Source organism: Cupressus sempervirens, chromosome 3 (genome assembly GCF_028749045.1).
Source record: "Cupressus sempervirens isolate cs-2001-9-10 chromosome 3, ASM2874904v1, whole genome shotgun sequence".
NCBI classification, from domain to species: Eukaryota; Viridiplantae; Streptophyta; class Pinopsida; order Cupressales; family Cupressaceae; genus Cupressus; species Cupressus sempervirens.
Genome location: NC_143120.1, coordinates 1085927489 through 1085948639, shown reverse-complemented (window position 1 = coordinate 1085948639; position 21151 = coordinate 1085927489). Strand labels below are relative to the sequence as shown.

At 38.2% G+C, this 21151-nt stretch overlaps 1 protein-coding gene across 1 annotated transcript; it reads right to left on the bottom strand.

Annotated features, from left to right (window-relative positions):
* Positions 1–18105: 18105 nt before the first annotated feature.
* LOC149570546 (tubulin alpha chain) lies at positions 18106–20590 on the bottom strand. The gene is made up of 4 exons (XM_089823130.1): positions 20322–20590; positions 19610–19844; positions 19121–19491; positions 18106–18950 (listed from the first exon to the last, which is right to left on the bottom strand). The coding sequence occupies exons 1-4, from the start codon at positions 20412–20414 to the stop codon at positions 18297–18299; spliced, it is 1353 nt and encodes a 450-aa protein (XP_089679256.1). The 5' UTR covers positions 20415–20590; the 3' UTR covers positions 18106–18296.
* Positions 20591–21151: the final 561 nt, after the last annotated feature.

Genomic DNA, 21151 nt, shown 5'->3' with positions numbered 1-21151 from the left:
GTCTTCTAGTGAATAGGAGTGGTGTGAAGTCCTTTTTGGGACAAGTTAATTTCCTTCGAGCCTTTGTACTAGACTTTGTTGAGCTTACCAAAGACATAACAAAAATGATGAGTGAGAAAGAAGTGTTTAGATGGAATGGAGATGGGAAGAAAGAATTCGAGGAGACTAAGAGATCCATTGCATTCGCTCTTGCATTTAGTGACTCCTAATTTTAAGAAAAGCTTCATGATTTATTACTATGCCTCCAAACATACAATGTGAAGTATACTTACACAGAAGGATGATCAAGGTACATAATCATCTATTGCATTTATGAATGCACCCTTTAAAAAGCATGAATTAAAGTACTCGCTCCTTAAAAAAAAGCTTTTGTCATGGTAAAAGTAGTAAAATAATTTATGTACTATATCTTACATTCATACTCTATTGTTTATGTTCCTAACATTGATGTGAAGAGTATTTTAACTCAACAAGTTGTGGGCTTGAATAAAAGAGATACATGGGTGGCTAAGGTGCAAGAATATCATATTGATATAAAGCCAATTAAGTTGGGTAGAGGGAAGGCTTTATGTAATTTAATTATTGAAAGCACTTCCATTTCACCAGAAGAGGAAGAACAACCACAAGTATTATTTGTAAGTCTCACTAATTCATGGTTTTTCCAAGTAGCTTATTATTTGACTTATGGGGATTTCCCATAGAGTATGATGCTTAGGGAGAAAAGAGATTTGAAATTGAAAGCTTCAAAGTATGTGATAGCCCAAGGTATTTTATATAAAAGAGGTTTGGATGGTACTTACTTAAGATGTGTAGACGGAACTCGACATAAGAAATTTCTCAAGACTTTTCATGATGAGGTATGCGGAGGTCATTTCTCTTCTTTTGTCACTACTTATAAAGTCCTTAGAAATTCCTTCTATTGGCTTGGAATATTTCAAGATGTTTATCTATATGTTAAGGATTGTGAAAAACGTAACCTATTCATGGGTAAACCTTAGCTGGTAGCATTGCCTCTTAGACCAAGGACTATTCATGAACCTTTTAAGCAATGGCAAATTTATTTTATTGGATCTATAAATCTAACCTCTAGTGCAGGACACATGTATATTTTGACAATGATCAACTATTTCATTAAGTGGGTCAAAGCCATTCCAACCAAAAATGAAAATACCCAAGTGACTTGTGAGCACGAATCACATCCTGGTGAGATTTAGCATACCTTTGAAAATTGTTGATGATAATGCTACATATTTTTCTTCTAGAGAAATGAGCATGTTCTACTACAAACATGGAATCACTATGGCACATGCTTCATATTATTTCCCCCAAGGTAATGGCTAGGCCTAGTTGAGCAACAAAATTTTGGTGTCAATCACAAAAAAGATGGTAAATGATAATGGTAAAGATTGGCATAAAAAGTTGTATGAGGTACTATGGGCATATAGGATTTCTCATAAATAGGTATGTCTCTATTTGAACTAGTTTATGGGATTAATGCACAAGTTTCTTTACCTCTAAACCTTGTAGCTTCAAAATTGCAAAAAATGATAGAAGATTTTATTTTTCAATCATCTCTGGAAAAAAGGATTATGTACTTAACAAAGCTAGAAAAGGAAAGGAACAAGATGGTAGATAGGATAATAGAAAACCAAATGAGAGTGAAGAAGATCTTCGACAAGAATGTGAGATCAAAAAATTTCATGCTAGGTGACAAAGTTCTCTTGTGGGATAAGTGAAATGAGAAGAAAGGGAGCCACGTCAAATTTGAATCCTTGTGGAAAGGTCCTTTCAGAGTATAGGAGGTAATTGGACCTAATGTTGTGAAATTGTCTTATCTAGACGGTGAGATCCTACCATATACCTACAATGGGAAACATCTAAAATTATTTAAGTTTTGAAGGTTTTCCCTTTCTTTGTACATATTTAGCTTAGATTTTTGTTTTTGTTTTTGTTTCCTTGCTTTAAGTCTTCCTGCCCAAGTTTCTGAGTTCCCTAGTTTTCATTTGAAAACTAGTCCCCAAGTAGAGCCGATGTTAGTTTGGGATTTTTCAGAGTCGCCATTTCTTTTGATGTATCTTTTTTGATTCACTCCTACTTAAATTGTTTATTTTTGAACCATTAGTTCTTCCTTTCATCAATATTTTAAATTGAGAAGCAATAGACAATTTATAGTAGCTCTTTTGTAGACCTTGTCCTAGCAATATCCTTCTCTCTTTCTTTTCCTATTGTTGACCAAGTTTGACCTGTAAAACCTCATGCCAAATGTTATTTTTATCAAGCTAAAACGTTCAAAGTTTCTTTAAGTAATCTTAAATAACTTTGTATCACTATGTGAATGGTACAAAGGAATCCTAAACCTCTTTGCACCTCTTGTACATAGTTCAATAGTTCAACAGTTCCTTCAGTTCAACTTGTTTTTTATTCTCACATGACACTTTGATGGGGACACAACCCAACAACAGAATAGACACAATAGAAAGGGGGAATTATATTAACTGAGAAAATATGCTAGTACAAAAAGTGCAGAGAAAATAAACTTCAAAACATGCCCTACGGGCTTACAATAGCATAAATCTGGAGAATATTTCTCCTTTTAGCACCTCCTCTCAAGCTCCAATCCGAACTGCCTTTTACAATGCCAAAAATCTCCTTAAATAGACCCCGGAGGGTTAAGGACTAGGAGTACATTCTAGAAAGTGCTAGTAGGCATCCACCGACAAAATAGAAGGTTCCAGAAGCCGCGTTAGAAGTCGGTGCAAATCTAGAGGAATCCAGAAACGGTAGTCGAACTTCCGGGAGGCATAACTTTCGAACCGTAGCTCCGATTGACAAACCGTTTACATTTTCGGAAAGCTCTCGAAGCGCTCTATAGCCCTATGGACCAGCTTCGCTCATCCCCTATTTTTTGACCCTTTTCGAGTCATTTAATGCCCCAAACCTGACTTTGAAGCATTCTTAGGAGGTCTCCAAAACTCAAAAAATTGCAATAACTTTCAAACCGTGGGGCCTTTTGACCTGATTCTTTTTCTGGAATGCTCTAAATCTCAATTACATTCATCTAGCCAAGTCACACCTTCTAGGTCACCAAAATGATGGCCAAATTGCATGCTCCTATTTTTTCGGGATTTTCAAATGCACTGATAGTTGGACCATGAGAGTTGGAACCTTTATTTGGGCCAAATGGGTATCCAAAAATGTAAAGACATGAAACAAAAACTAAGTCTAAGTACATTTTTTTGGGTGACACAGGATTGCCCTTATACCTTCGGATGCTCCTGCATCACACTTTATGGTTGGCCCTAATTGGATGCGTTGTGAAGTTCAAGGAGAAATTGCACTATAGTTGGATGTCATTCTAGAACTAACGCACTCATGTGCAATTCAATTATTTATGGAAAGGTCACAGATGGTTAACATTTTGAGATAGGGTCATCTTTAATAATCATGTCGAGACATTGATTTTTGGGATCAAAGGTAAAGATTTGGCACATGCAAAGGTAAAATATTACTTTAATTCCTTCTTTGGTAATTAATGTGAAAGCTCTTAATAGTCTCATCTACCATTTTTCATGGCATGTAAGAATTCATTATGCCTATTTCATATTTAATTCCTTGTCCTTACAGTGAAGTCTATATGAGGTAAATTATTCTTTGTAAAAAGAAACATAGGTTTCCTCAGATGATTTAAATGCTAGCTGCAGAAGTCTAGAGAAAGAATCATCTTTCATAGTTTCCATAGTTCTTGCTCACTAAGTAGCTTTCATATTTCCCATTCCTACATTTCATCTTTTGATAGACAAGGTAGTAACTGCTTCTTTTATTTCCAAAAAGTGAGGTTCTGAGTCATGAGGTCTACTCTGCATATGTTTGGAAATACTCATAGTATATATAGTAAGTCACCTATCATATCAGATACAAACCTCCTAGGGGTTAATTTAGAAGGAGTAATAGAGAGGCTATGTGAAAGACGATCAGAGCCCTTTTCAACCAAAATCTTGGAATGTAATTTTTGTATGGCTTCTACTTTCCCTCCTACATATCCCTATCTAGAATTGATTCAAGAATGTGTTCAAATGTATGATGTACCCAGTAATTATATTCTCAAAAAGGATGGGAGTGTGTTTCAAAGAATTACCAGAGAATTTGTGTCTAAATTGTTCCACCTTGAAGAACAAGATTTTGCCAACATGACTCCTATGTCATCTTTGGTGAAATTCTCAGCAACTCCAGACATTTAAAGGAATGTCATTGCAAGTAGCTGGACTGTGTCATTTAAAAAGGTGGTTTTCAGTTGTTAAAAACCCTTAATAAAGATCATATGTCCCCATGAGTTCATGATATAATAATTTTATTGCACAGAATATGTGGTTCTCTATATGTGAGTCTGTTTGAAAATAGGATGTATTTTACATCCATATTGCATTGGAGGGGTCACAGTTTTTGGATTGGGCCAAGTTAATTTCTATCTCTTTGAGGAACCAACTCAAGTTGGCTTTGAACCTAAATAAATATTTTCATATGTCCTCATATTTGATGTATATGTTAGCCAATACCCAAGATTTGAAATATTCACCTCATGAACTCTAGACCGAGAACATCACTGTGTATAATTAGTGCTCTTTGTTGCGTAAAGATAAAGCCTTGGAAATTTTCAAAAAAGTTCATGATATTTTCTCTAGGAAGCTATGTTTTGAAATGAGGGGTTATCCTTGTCGTAGATTCTCTCATGAGTCTTAGAAACATTTTCAATCTTATGGGAGCATATACATTCAATATCCTAAATTTACTTATTTGAGGATAGGTGGTTCTAACAATGAACCCATGTGAATCCCCAGATATGCTCTTGATTGTTTTATCCTAGCAGAGGTGTCTCAGCAACTAGTTGTTGTTACGAACAAGTTTTCAACCGAAGAAGCATCAAATGTTATCTTCTCACTTAAATTAGGAAAACTAACCTATAGAAGTATGGAGGATGTCATATGTATAAGTTCAGACTTAGTCAATTTATCTTTTGTCTTCTATCATGCTAGGAATTATTTTGATTGTGAGGGGATATTTCACAACTTATTCAGAACCAATGTCAAGTTTTGGCCTGCTCATAATGTTGAAGATTTTTGGGAGGATTATGCAAATGAACTGGAAGTATGGAAAAGAGAATCCTCCAGGTTTACCATTTCTCAGATTAAGTTGTATCAGTTGAGTGTGGATGTGGACATCACAGATGTCAAAGAGGATAAGACAAACCTAATTGACACTCGAACAACTAAATCGTTGGTTTCCAAAAAAAAATTCATGAACTGGGAATCTAAAGAGGAAGATAATATTCTTGAAAAGATGAAAGTTATCTTTGAAAGAAAAAATTCTTGGCTAAAGAAGAAAAAGAGAAAATGTGTTCAATAATAGCTAATCCCAAATGTTCTAATGCTACCCTTAAGGTTACAAGTAACATGAGATCTTCAAGAACTAGCAGTGTGAAGGGTAATGATACTTCCTTAGTGCAAAAAAATCATTCGAAGAGTAAAGTTGAGATGTAAACACCATCAAGACTTAATGAAGCTATCCAAGTCGATAGTGAACCTAACAAAGAGTAGGTTGGTGAACTTATTGATAATTGTCAATGAGTCCAAATGATAGTGGGTATATCTCCTAAGAGAATAGAAGTTATGAATACTCAAGCCAAGGGTAATGAACCTCAAAAATCTAATGCTTCTACCCCAAATTGGCTAGTTGCTTTGGTTAATAAGAAATGAAGCTTGGTACCTATTTTCTTTCAGGTAGATGAAATTGTGACCAAGTACACAACGAAGGCTCCACAACCCAAGAGAACTAAGAGGACAATTGGATAGTGTTTGACAATGCAACAGGTAAGAGCATTGTTGAAGTAGCTACATATAATCACAAGGAGGGTATAGATGAGATTGATTTGAAAATTTTTGAAGTTACTCACATAGAACTGGGAGTAATCAACCATAAAATGAAAGAGCATTGGGTGGAAGCATCAACCAAACAATTTTTTTTGAAATCTCAAAAAGATGGAATTGAGAAGAAAAAGATGAAGGAAGAAATAAATGCAATGGTTGATTATATAAGTTTTTTGAAAGGATAGAGTTTGGCATCCAGTGATCAATCAAAACTCACATTTGATCCAAGTGCACATGAGAATCAGTAGTTGGTGGTGATTTGAAAAAGGGGAAAGTTGTGATAACCTTTATCTACACTTGGATTGATCAAGTGGTAAACCTAGTTGCTAAGCTCATACATGATCTGCACAGAATCTTCATTCTTGTTGAGGTTGTACTCAATGAATCTTGCTTTCAAGTGACAATGTGGAAAGAAGAAGTTGAAAGTTTGTTAGCCATGGCCATTCAATTGGTAGAGGTAGTAGATTACAGTTCAAATAAATTCCTGGAGGAAAATCTATTGCAACATGTTAATGCAGGGTTGATTTATGTTTTGTGGAAAAACATAGCTTGGAGGATGTGTAATTATGGTTCAACCATCTCCTATGTGCAATCCTTTGAGAAAGAGTCCAAAGTTGCACTAGAGAGTGTGAACAGGGAATTTCAGATAATCAGTGCAATCCATTTCACACCACTCAAAGAAGGAGGTCTTGATTTTGAGACTGTGATGAACCTCCTTATAGCAATATCATGAGAATGCTCAAAATAACAGAATACAAAGTGATAGCAGAACTCAGAATGAATCTACTGATCGCAGGCCACTTCGAGGGGGTAACCTCCTTTGAGCAAGCTCAATACAATAAATTCGTCCGTGCTCATCAAGGGCCTCAACCTATTCTTATATACTGAGTACGATCTAGAAAAGTAATACTACCTATGCATGTGGGATAATAAAATATACTCACGGGACGACTTACAAAGCATATGCGTCCAACAACACTACTCTAACAAAATAAACATAAGGAACACACAGGTTCCTAACATCCCCTCTCCCTTAGAAAAAAGCTTTGTCCTCAAAGCTTAAGGTGTGGAAATTGTTGTTGAATCTGAAGAAGGGGTTCCCAGGTAGCATCCTCTGGTTGCATGCCATGCCACTGAATCAAGACCTCAGAGATGGAGCGAGAGCGAAGCTGGCGAGTGCGCTGGTCAATGATTGCCACCGGCTCCAGGATAATGGATCCTTCCGTATCCATTTCAGGGAGAGTAGTTTGTGCTCTGACAGTGGTACCCAGAACTTTCTTTAGACAAGAAACATGAAAGACTGGATGAATGCGGGAAGAAGGAGGAAGTTCCAGTTTATAAGCAACTGAACCAATCTTCTGCAGAACCTTATAAGGCCCATAAAATTTTGGGGCCAGCTTATGACGCCCTTTCAGCTTTAGGGAGGATTGTTTGTATGGCTGTAGACGAAGAAAAACCATATCCCCAACTTGAAATGAGCGCTCAGAACGGTGTTGATCTGCTTGTTGTTTCATCCGATTACGGGCCATGTGAAGATTATCCTGTAAGGTACGAAGAATCTGATCCCTGCTGCGGAGAACTATGTCAACTGCCTGGACTGGTGAGCTGTTGGGAGTGTAGGGAAGGAGCACTGGAGGTGCCTGACCATAGACTGCTTCATATGGAGTCATTTTAGAGGCAGTGTGGTAAGAGGTATTGTACCACCATTCAGCTAAAGGGAGCCACTTGGCCCACTGATGTTGCTGTTCGGAAGTGAAGCAACGAAGATAAGTTTCCAAGCATTTATTGACAATTTCAGTTTGACCATCAGTTTGTGGGTGATAGCCCGAACTCATCTTCAGTTTGGTGCCAGTTTTCTGAAACAGTTCAGTCCAAAAATGACTGGTAAAAGTTGCATCACGATCAGAGACAATGGAAGAAGGGAGTCCATGAAGACGAAATATCTGGTCCATGAAGATTTGTGCAACAGAGGAGGCAGTATAGGGGTGGCTGAGGGCACAAAAATGACTATATTTCGAGAGACGATCAACCACAACCAAGATCACTGTCTTGCCACCGGATTTAGGAAGCCCTTCAATGAAATCCATAGAAATATCAGTCCAAATCCGTGTAGGGATGGGCAATGGTTCGAGCAAGCCAGGAAGGAGGGTCGTTTCACCCTTGTGGCGTTGGCAAGTATCACATTCAGCCACCATCTGTTGAATCGTCTGTTTCATCCCTTTCCAAAAGAAGTTTCTCCTTGCTCGCTCATAAGTTTTGAGGAAGCCTGAGTGCCCTGCTGAAGGAGAAGCATGGAGTTCATAAAAAATAGCTTGATGTAGAGCTGGGTTCTGAGGAAGCACTAGCCGACCCTTGTATCGAAGAGAAGCACCATCCCAAGAGTAATGTGGTATAGCAGAAGGATTATTGGCTAGCTGGTGAATGATTTGAGATAAAGAAGAGTCACTGTCATAGCCCTGCTGAACAGACGCTAACCAATTGGGAATGGGCATAGAAATAGCGGAAAGGGAAGCTTGATTATCAAATGTGCGAGAAAGAGCATCTGCCACAATATTCTCCTTACCCTTCTTGTAGGTGATCTCATAATCATACCCCATGAGTTTGCTGACCCATTTCTGTTGTGTAGGAGAGGATACCCGTTGTTCCAGGAAGTATTTCAGACTTTGGTGATCGGTTCTGATGCAAAAATGACTCCCTAAGAGGTATGGCCGCCACTTCTGTACAGCATGCAAAATAGCCATCATTTCTTTTTCATAAGTAGAGAGGGCTAGATTCTTACCAGAGAGGGCTTTGCTAGTGAACGCAATAGGATGGTCATCTTGCAGGAGAACAGCACCCAATCCATTGCCGCAAGCATCACTCTCAATAGTGAAGGGTTTGGAAAAATCTGGCATCGCGAGAACAGGTGTACTGCACATAGCCCGTTTCAGTTGTTCAAATGCAGTCTCAGCAACAGGGGTCCAGGAGAAGGCATCCTTTTTTAACAGAGCTGTCAATGGTGCTGCAATTTTCCCGTAATCTTTGACAAACTTGCGGTAGTAGCCAGTCAACCCCAAAAAACCCCGAAGGCTCTTGAGAGTTTTAGGATGCGGCCAAGTTTTCATGGCATCTATTTTTGTAGGATCCACCCGCACTCCATGGTGTGCAACAATATGCCTGAGATACTCCACTTCCTCCTGGCCAAACACACATTTAGATAGTTTTGCACAGAGTTGATGATCAGAGAGAAGTTGCAAGACAAGCTCCAGATGATGGAGATGCTCAGCCCAAGTTTTGCTATATATGAGGATATCATCAAAGAAGACCAGAATGAATTTCCGGAGGTATGGTCGAAATATGTTATTCATCACTGCCTGAAATGTTGAAGGAGCATTCGTGAGGCCAAAGGGCATGACTAAAAATTCATAGTGACCATCATGTGTGCGGAAGGCAGTTTTAGGTATATCCTCCTTATTAACCCGAATTTGATGATACCCAGAACGAAGATCTAACTTGGAGAAAAAATGAGCCCCATGAAGTTCATCAAGAAGTTCATCAACAACTGGAATGGGAAACTTGTCCTTTATAGTGAGATGATTAAGTGCTCGGAAATCAATGCAGAGTCGCCATGACCCATCTTTTTTGCGAACAAGCAGAACTGGAGAAGAAAAGGAACTGGTACTAGGGCGAATAATACCTTGCTTCAGTAAGTCACGGACAAGTATCTCGATTTCGGTCTTCTGATGAAATGGGTAGCGGTAGGGCCTGATGTTGGGCGGAACACTGCCAGGAAGGAGCTGAATACGGTGGTCCTCTGGACGAGAAGGAGGTAATCCCACAGGTTCAACAAATACACCAGAATACTTGTCCAAAATGTGTTGGAGATCGGCAGGAGTGCTAGAGACTGCTGATGGCTGCATCTGAATGGAATGGAGCTGAGCGATGACACCATGTGAATTCTTCTTAAGAATTTTTTCCATACGGTGTGAACTGATGATGCTGAGAGACCCTGGTTGTAAGCCTTTCAAAGTGTGTTGGTGCCCCTCGGCTGAAAACTGCATCCAAAGTTCAGCAAAATCCCAGAGAATGGGGCCAAGAGTGCGTAACCATTGGGCACCCAAAACCACATCACAGCCACCTAAGGGTAAGGCAAACATGTCAGAGCGCATGTTATAATCGCCAATAGAGAGACGCACATTGCGACATTTCCCTTTACAAGGTAAAGTGCCCCCATTGGCAATCATGACTTCAAAGCTAGAGCAGGGATGGATAAAGCAATCAGCCTGTTTGGCTATTCGTGGATCAATGAAGTTATGAGTGCTACCAGAATCAATGAGTATAGTAAGAGGGATCTTCTTGAAGAAACCCTGGACCCGCATGGTTTGTGGAGTAGTGACTCCTGCCAAAGCATGGACAGATATCTCTGGTGGAGCTTCTGGTGAAGGAGGTTCAGGCTGGTGAGGCTCAACCTCATCATCCACTGTTTCCTGAGCATCTACATATTCTTCCAGTTCCGGTGGAGAATCCACATCCAAGAGATAGAGCTTTTGCTGAACACATCTATGGCCCCGAGACCATTTCTCATCACAATTATAACAAAGCCCTTTGTCTCGCCTGACTCGCATCTCTGTTTCAGACAAGTGCTTGATCGGAGTAGTTCTGGGAGCTGGTATGACTGGAGGGTTGTGAGAACCTGTATTTCTGAATGGAACAAAATTAGATCTGGAGCGTTGTAGAGCACTAATCTTGTCTTCCGCTAACTTAGCCAACCCAAGGGCTTCCATCATTGTAGTAGGTCGAAACATTTTGACTTCTGAGCGAAGTGCATCCTTCAGACCACTGACAAAACAACTACGGAAGAATTCATCAGACAAGCCCTCTGTGTGATTAGCTAATTTTTCAAACTCTGTCTGGTATTCTCTTACAGTGCCTGTTTGACGCAGTTTAGTGAGTGCTCCTGTGAAATCATCAAAGGAACTAGGGCCAAAGCGCTCCAAAATGAGGGTGCACAATTCTCTCCACGTTGGGCCTACATTAGCCTTGATGTACCAACGGAACCATTGAAGAGCTTCATGTTCCAAATGAAAAGATGCAAGGGGGACTTTGTGGTTATCCAAAGTATTATGCAAGCTGAAATACTGCTCTGCCCTATAGATCCATCCAGTCGGATCAGAACCATCGAAGCGTGGAAAATCAAGCTTTGGTCCACGAAAATTGCCAGAAGAGGACCCAGTATCTCCTGAATGGTTTCGGCTCATGGCTGACTGCTGACTGAAAGTTAAGACCCAGAATTTTGTCATCCAGATCTTGAAGTTTGGTTTTGAGGGATGCCATTTCTTCTTCCATGATTTTTGCTCCTGTACGCGTAACAACCATAAAGCAAGGTTTTTTTTTTTTTTTTTTTTTTTTTTTTTTTTTTTTTTTTGGAATGGGTAGAAGATGAGAAACAAAAACTTTTTTAGTTACGGCAAACTTGGATTTGGGTAAAACTCAGATAGGAAATGGGTGTTCGACGGGTGGTGGGAGACTATCTGGGGACAAGGGAAACAGAAAAATGAGGGTTTCAAGGGTAGGGAGGCGAAATGAGGCGAACAGTCCAAGAGGGATAAGGGAGCAAAATGAGGAATTGAATCTTGTGGCGCAGTTTGGTGGCGATTGGATGAGAGGTGAAAAAGATAGGGCAAACCCTAAAATTAGATAAATGAGGGATTTAGGGCTTTGATATGTAAAATTTGGGGTTGGGTCGCCAAGGAAGGAAGTGTGCGAAATGATATTGCAGACGTTCTGCGGAAGTATGAGCAGAAACAGAAAGCAAACAAGGAAGCTACGACTAAAAAACAGAAAAAATTTTACTCTTTTTTTTTTTTTTTTTTTTTTTGAACAGTCGACTTAGAAAAATTCACTCACAGACAGAGCAACTGAAAAGAGTTATTGCAATAACAAGAGATATTAGAAGTGAGAGGAACCTGAAGGCCACGACAGAAAAAAAATTTGATGTAATTTCCACCCAGCGAGCCCAAGAGAGTGCTCTGATACCAGATGTGATGAACCTCCTTATAGCAATATCATGAGAATGCTCGAAATAACAGAATACAAAGTGATAGCAGAACTCAGAATGAATCTACTGATCGCAGGCCACTTCGAGGGGGTAACCTCCTTTGAGCAAGCTCAATACAATAAATTCGTCCGTGCTCATCAAGGGCCTCAACCTATTCTTATATACTGAGTACGATCTAGAAAAGTAATACTACCTATGCATGTGGGATAATAAAATATACTCACGGGATGACTTACAAAGCATATGCGTCCAACAACACTACTCTAACAAAATAAACAGAAGGAACACACAGGTTCCTAACAGAGACATTAGTAAAGTAATATGGAGAATACTTGAACTTGATTAAAAGCCAAGCTGATCTTACCACAACTAATCTTACTAAGGTAGCCAAAGTTGAGGCAATGATAGACATGTATAATCGACAACTCCCTGAGTACCTTGATATGTATGACTAAAATGAATTAGGATAAAGACACATGGAAGAACTAGCTTCAAAGTATGAAGAGTCCAAATACAATTGTGATGTCTGAGTTCATGGGCACGTTTAGGGGATGGAAATTGGCACAAGGACCAATCAATGCAGAAGATGACAAGGTTGAAGCGGAGTCACTTAAGCAGAAAGAAGATAATTAGCTTTAGAAAGTTTATTGCTTTATGTTTTTTAGATAATATTTTAATAATTAGTTTTTGGGCCTACATACCCGTGAGTTGGTTACTTCAACTACTTTCTTAAACTATCTAAGAATTGAGCTTTAATGGAGATTCTCAAACATAGCTCTATATATGAATGAAACTCAGTAGTAGTAAGGGTTAGCAATTTTTGATTGAGATCAAAATTGAAGACTTTAGTTTAGTATTTACTCTTGACTTCTCTACAAGTATTTTGAATCATCAGTAGCATGCAAAAATAAAATAATTTTTGAATGAATGAAAGGTCCCATAACTATTTGAAGACTTTGTGCTTTGGTTTATTTTTTAATCAATTTTGAATTATGGAGCTATTTTCTATTACTAGAAACATATATGTGTTGGTATGTTTACCACTGTGCCAAAGCTCGAGCTATCAACAAATACTACAAACACTAGACTTACCCAGATCCATGAGAGGTTATTAGGCCATGTTGTAAACCCCAAAGGAGGTTTTGACCACCAAGTTAATAACCTCCCTCTCAGCACCAATTGAGGGTTCCACATTGACGAAATGAAGGAGACCTCCTAAGATTTGAAACCATGACCCAAGGCTCTAATACTAATTGTTGGTATGTTTACCATTGCACCAAAAGCTCGATCTGTGAACAAACGCCACAAACACTAGACTTACCCAGATCCACAAGAGGTGGTTAAGCCATGTCGCGAACCTCAAAGGAGGTGTTGACCACCAAGTCAACAATATGATGTAGATTCTAAATTTTTAGTTGATCCATCTTTGTCCTTCTTGAATGTATGTGCTTGTCAAGCCAATATATCACCTTTTTAGTTGAAGGATTGGACATCCTTTACTACCAAAGTACTATGCTAGTCTTCATTAAATATCAATCTGGGAGCATGAACTTGAGATTATGTCTACAAAGTTATGCTCTAGCCTCTACTAAAGTTCACTACAACCTTGAATAAAATAACCATTAAGGAAATCTATTTTATCAAAAGGAAAGACAACTATCTTATGACTGGAAGGAAACTCAGATAACTACTTAGCCATACATCTATGCACCTATTGTTGCAAGAATAGTAACTAGTTCTATTTCCAGTGGTTATAGGAACAACAGTTCTAAATTTAACTTAGAAAACTGAGTCTAACTCCTAATTGCTAAAGTAAACTCCACCTTCTATGTGGGCCCCCACGGAAGAATGAAGAAAAGATTAACTCAGACTAAAGTGTAGAAACTCAGTAAACTCGTGTATTCATTCAATAGACAACATTACACTGGCTTGAAAAACAAAAAAATATAACTGATAACTCTTGTCTAACTCTATTTGTTTATTCACTATTTGACCTTTGAGCTATAGACAAGGTCTTATTTAAAAGAAAGGAAATAACAGATTCCTACAATCATGACTTCCTCATAAAGGATAGTTCGTTACAACTCAAGATTCATACAAACATGCAACATAATAAAAAATATTGGGTATCTTCTCAAGTTCCCGTAAATACAGAGCATAGAAGATGCTAGATTTGCTCTACTATATGACGTTAATGACTTCTAGGAATCTAGGTACCGTGTAATAATTCCTTGCATGTTTAACTGATCACCTAGATGCTTGCTCTCCTATTCAGCCACTTCATTAGGTCCCTCTTATTCTATTGTAACAAGTCCCCTTTCTATGCCACTGAACAGGTCCCTTATTATTTTGCTAAACAAGTCCTTTCTAGTTTTGTTGCTAAGTTTCTAGTTGTAACGGTGCCATGATGCACCTCCTTCAATACTTGCGATTCCACAATGCTAGACCTTTGCTTGAGTTGTTTTGACTAATTTTGACTTGGCTTGGATACCTGCAGTCATCATTCAATGCACACAAGACTTCCTATAAGCATTTATTTATATTTATTAATTTTTAAAGAAAAAACATTAGTATTCGATTAACAATCTTTGCAATCTCTTCGGCTACAGGAAGATCTACCCATGCCAAACATTCATGAAGAAAGATCTTTATCAACAAAATGAACCCTTTTAGCCATAATTATGATTATCATTTCCATGCCATATGTTCATATCTTATACATCAAAAAGTACATCATATTTACTAAGGCACATAAGACCTTTAGTAATTCATTTATCCTTGGCTAGTATTTTATGAAAAGGGGGCTTACTAAATATTACTAAGGTATACAAATAAGACCTTACCATAGGCTTTTTTGAGAAAGAAAAGGATTAGATGCTTAGATAATTACAAGAAAATTTTGCTTTCACATGTTATTATTTCACATGACCAACATAGAATAGACATATATTTGATACAAGGAGACAATATGCAACATTTTAATAGTGAAATAAATAAAAGTTGTTTTCTGTTAGATCACAATCATATTTTTGCATTAAAGCACTATATGTATAATTACACAATAATATTTTATAGAAAATAATATATATGGAATCCTTCTATTTCACACGTCTCAATGAGTCATCCTTCTATTTCACATTGCTTAGAACTTTTCCTCCAACCACAAATTAATTGTCCAACACACACATTCCATATTAAAGTGTCTGCACTCTTTATGAAGGGTACGGACAAAGGAACCAACAAAAACATCTCATATGAGTTCTAGCATTATGTTCTATGTAACCCAATCAACCATACAACCTTAAAAGTCTTGTAGAATATTGCACACAACTGAGAGTTAGGGTGAATTGATTGTAAATTGAACTTTTATCACCTTCACAACTCCAAATCTAATATATGCAAGCATAAAAGAGAATACAAATGAACCATACACAATGAACATCAAATTTCTATGTGGAAGATTCAAGATGGAAAAGATCACAAACAAGTTAATTATCATGAGTAAAAATATTGGTTAAGATGATTTTTACAAAAGGTGGCTCACTACCAAAATGCTGCTATTAATGGGCTCACAACCCAAAAGGGCTCACTACTTTGAGAAAGAAGACAAAAAAGCAAATCCATCATTGAAGTACAATACTGAGAAGAAATCTTTGCTCACTACCTCAATTATCAAACAACATGATTTTCTCACATCGCAACTTCACAACTTTGCACCATACCTAATAGATTGCACATACCCTCTTATTTATATTGATCTTTAAAATATGACATCGTCCAATCAGCTAATAAAACATAATTTGATCAATTATTAATAAAAATGCATGGCTCTGTTGTTTATTGATTAAAAAATAATAATTTGGAATAAGGTCTAGATTAAACATTCTTGTTGTGGGGAGGAATGAAAGCGGACTACACATATTGCCTCAACCAAACCACACATTATCCATATGATACAAATGTAAGAACCCTTAATATTGTTAGCAACCACACATCTAAGCCAATCAACACAACCTAAACAAAACCAAAAAAAAGTTACCACTCTAAAATAATTAAGAATTTTGGAGCACAATCAAACACTAACATCACTCAAAACCTCATTGCAACACATTTTTCAAAGTGCCAACTATCTAAAGCATCATCCTTTGGACCAACAAAACCCCAAACCCAAATTTATAATGTATTTCCATCACTGATAAATTGAAACAACAACATAACTAATTCTACAACAACTTTAGCTCAACAAAAATAGCAACTATACTAATCACTGGAACAATCACACCATTACTTTTGCAAAACTGTCAACTCTACACAACATTATCATCATTAGTTCAATACTCCCTCTTTTTATTGATGACAATGTCCATCAACAGCAATCATAATTTCATCAACATATATAATTTTGTTTAAACATAATTTCATCAACATATATCTCCTAGAGATTCAAAAAACCATATTTGCATGCAATTCCCTTTGTGAAGATACATGAAATTCCTTTTGTGAAGATACATGCAATATGTTTCATCATGGGTGCATACACAATAAGTTTTACCTTATAGTCCAACACCTTTACATTTAAGAACTATTAGATCAAAACATATTGTTATCAATATAAATTATTGTACCAAACTCTTGGAAATATTACTTGTACAAGTGTTATCATAAATGATTGAGATGGATTCATCCTTGAAGATTTGCTTTATCCATAGTAATTTTAAGCAACATGACATAGTTGCAATATATTCAAATCTTGTAGAGGAACAAGGATATGCAACATCACATTGGTTTATACTAAACCAAGGAAAAATGCTCCACCAGTAATGCTTTTTTTTGTTTCGATACTTCTATCAAAATTTGCACCAATGCAATCTTTTGGAGTAAAAAAGCTTTAGGCAACATATGAAAACTTTTAAGATGTTTTGTATAGTATCAATTTAGATTTTAATATGTATATATGGTTGCTTGATGATTGATGATTTTAATACGTATACCTGCAATATGTGAACTTTCAATGATGCAAGAACTTAGCTTATAAGATGCCAGAACTTCATAATGATAACACCACTTAATATTATAATTTAAAGCCTTGAAAGCTACAAAACCAAAAAAACAAAAAGTCCCCTCTAAAATAATTAAGAATTTTGGAGCACAATCAAACACAACATTGACTCTTGTGGACAAAGAAAAAAATGTTCCACCACTAATGCTTTTTTGTCACCATACTTCCATCCCAATTTGCACCAATGCAATCTTTTGGGATACCACAATACGAATAGCTCTTGTTAGGTCAAATAAAAAAGTGGCTTCATACTTTTCTTGTCTACTATCCATTGAGGAATCTGATTGTTTATACGAGTAGCAATACCATACTAATATTGAGATCTGAGGCAAATTAAGGAACTTATATATGTAGTTCATGTCACCTTTCCAATTAGGTAATAGAACTGAATATGGCATCTCAAACAAATGTTAGAAGGGGAGACAGTTGTTTCCCTCTGGACTTCTCTCCCGACTGTATGTAACGAGTCGATTTCTCGAATGACCTAGTGGTGTAAGAAATTTTACATCACATCGATATATGGAATTTGATATGCCTGGTATAAGTGGGTAATCATTATTATATTTGCAAAATATCTAAATTGAGCTGCTAAGTAAGTTTTTAACATAGAGTTGGGGTGAAAATTTGAGCCGCTCACAACTAGCAGCAATTGACTATTTAACTAATTTGCACAGGTCATTCGGCACGACATCCCTGAAAGCTGAAAGGAGTACGTAATAATAATAATAATAATAATAATAATGTATCATTAGAGCATTCATACTATATTGCGCGTGGCTGATTACAAACTGTGAATATATTTGTAGTAGATCCCCAGTAACATTGATATGGACTAATCATGACAAATTCATTTATAACCGATATTTGTACTAAATTTATCTGCCTCCCCACTTGCTGTTTAATCATACAAAACCAGAAGGTTAAAAACGCTTTACAAAAATAATACTTTGCATAGATCATTGAGACGAAAACATTAGCTAACGCATATACCAGAACTTTTAACACAGATGTAAATAACCGTGAATACCCAATGACACCCTCTACCACATCTGAGATTTTCTTGACGCGCATGTAAATAAAATTGAGTGTGACTAGTAATATAAACTGTGAATATTATATATGTAGTAGAAGCGCAGAACACGTCCATCGATAACAATTACATGGCAAAACCAGTAGATTACCCATTTCACGATAAAACCAATGAGTATTGGTCAGCAAAAGAAAATTATGACTTCCTACTAGTAGCGATTTCTAATCCTACCAATCAACACAAGAAAAATCAGTACTCCTCGCCATCATCTTCATCGCCCTCTGCCGACTCTGCTCCAACTTCTTCGTAGTCCTTTTCCAGAGCAGCCAGATCCTCACGAGCCTCAGAAAACTCTCCTTCCTCCATACCCTCACCAACATACCAGTGGACAAAGGCACGCTTGGCATACATGAGATCAAACTTGTGATCAATACGGGAGAAGACCTCAGCAACACTGGTGGAATTGGATATCATGCAAACTGCCCTCTGAACCTTGGCCAGATCCCCTCCAGGAACCACAGTTGGGGGTTGATAATTGATACCACACTTGAACCCAGTAGGACACCAGTCCACAAACTGAATGGTCCTCTTTGTCTTAATAGTAGCAACAGCAGCATTCACATCCTTTGGAACAACATCTCCTCTGTACATCAGACAGCAGGCCATGTACTTTCCATGGCGGGGGTCACATTTCGCCATCATAGAAGAGGGCTCAAAAGCGCTGTTAGTGATCTCGGCAACAGAAAGCTGTTCATGGTAGGCCTTCTCTGCAGAGATCACAGGTGCATAGGATGAAAGCATGAAATGAATGCGAGGGTAGGGAACAAGATTGGTCTGGAACTCCGTCACATCAACATTAAGTGCCCCATCAAAGCGCAGAGACGCAGTTAAGGAAGATATGACCTGCACAACATAAACAAAAAAACTCAGCCAACCATTAAAATGCACATAATGAGTTTCAAACAATAAACCGATCATTACCCAGATGACCTAGTCGTAATTAGGCCCTACAAATCTATGGGTTAAAAATACAAACAAATAACAACCGTGGGTAGGAAAATTATTTTACTGACCTGAGAAACAAGCCTGTTAAGGTTAGTGTAAGTAGGGCGCTCAATGTCAAGGGAACGGCGGCAGATGTCGTAAATGGCTTCATTATCCAACAGAACGGCTACATCAGTATGCTCTAACAGCGAATGAGTTGAAAGCACGCTGTTGTATGGTTCCACAACAGAAGTAGACACCTGAGGAGACGGGTATACTGTGAACCCCAACTTGGATTTCTTTCCATAGTCCACAGAAAGCCTCTCCAGAAGAAGAGATCCAAGGCCTGATCCGGTCCCACCTCCGACTGCATGGAAAACAAGAAACCCCTGCAGACCAGTGCAGTTGTCCGCAAGCTTTCGGATCCGATCCAGACACAGGTCGACAATCTCCTTGCCAACTAAAAGGCATAATAACGAAATAATGTCACTAGAGATTCAACACAAAGCAAAGCAGTGCGTTGGAAACACTTCGTGTTTCAAAACAACCAAAAAACAGAAGTTGAGAAGGTTACTCACTGGTGTAGTGGCCACGGGCGAAGTTGTTTGCGGCGTCTTCTTTGCCGCTGATAAGCTGCTCCGGGTGAAAAAGCTGGCGATAAGTCCCGGTTCGAACCTCATCGATGACAGTTGGCTCCAGATCCAGGAACACAGCACGAGGTACATGCTTTCCCGCGCCAGTCTCACTGAAAAATGTGTTGAAAGCATCATCACCACCGCCAACTGTCTTGTCGCTAGGCATCTGACCATCAGGCTGAACACAACAAATTCAACCCAAAAATGTCTGTCAAAATATTTCAAAAACAAAGAGAGGAAACCCTGAGAAAAGAAAATCTATTGAAGCAGAACCAGCTAAGGAAAGCAAAAACATTGAAACCCTAAAATACAGAGTGTGATCCGTAACATAAATGGAAAAAGAAAAACACGGCATACAACGCCAAAACCGCTTTCTGAAACCCTAATTCCGCTAGATTAACTCTCATTAACATAAGCTGTAGCAGATGAACCAGACATTTGAAATCTTATACTCGAAGCGAGCATACAGAGAATACGATTCAGAACATAAATGGGAAAACTAAGACACAATCGTTTCAAGAAAACAAAGAATACAACGCCAGAAACCCTCCCAAAAGAAACACCTGCCTGAGTCCCTAACCCCGCTAGATTAACACTCATTAACCTAGGAATACAGCATAATAATCTCAAAATTTGAAATGTGAAGCTCGCATACCTGAATGCCGTGCTCGAGACAGTAAAGCTCCCAACAGGCATTGCCGACCTGAATACCGGCCTGGCCAATGTGGATCGAAATGCACTCCCTCATTGTCGCTAAAGAAAAACCCTCAAAAACTCCACAAAGTTAAAGATAAGTACACAGATTACAAGCAAAAGAATTGAATGCGGATACAGGGGGGCTTCGTGAAGACGTATACAAAGACGTCCACACGACAGCAGAACAAAGAGAGAGATGATAAAATAAATTCGCACGATCGCTGTGATGAATCAAAAAGAGAACACATGGATGGGGTTTTGTAGACGGCAGAAAGGCCTAGCCGTTGCGAAAGACGACAACCGGGAAGTTAGGCATTGCCGGCTTTGTGCCGGTCGACGGAGGAACGGCCGTCGGCCGGCAGCCTGTGAGGCGGGACTTTTCTCATTTCAAATACTCACTGACCGTTCGAGGGTCCTGGTAAGTTCACGGGATTTTGTGACCGTTCATCGGCGCGCACTGAGATTTTTTAATTTGATTTCATTTGAAATTTCATTCTATTTAGCTAAATTTGTGACCGTTTATTGGAGCCAATACGATTCATTCTATTAAGCTGATTTATTTGTTAGATATGATGAGGTGTCAGTCAAGTTGTTGTTGCTTTAAGCATTGATCGGAAGGACCCACACCGGGTGCCCCGGTCTTCACGCTTTCTTCAACGTTTCCATCATTCGCTTTCAAACACCTTACAAAGGACTGCATAAATAATGAAACCTACGGAAATGAATAATAATATCGAACCTTAGTGGAAAACACTTTTTCTTTTTATTATTTCTTAAACATCATCTCAT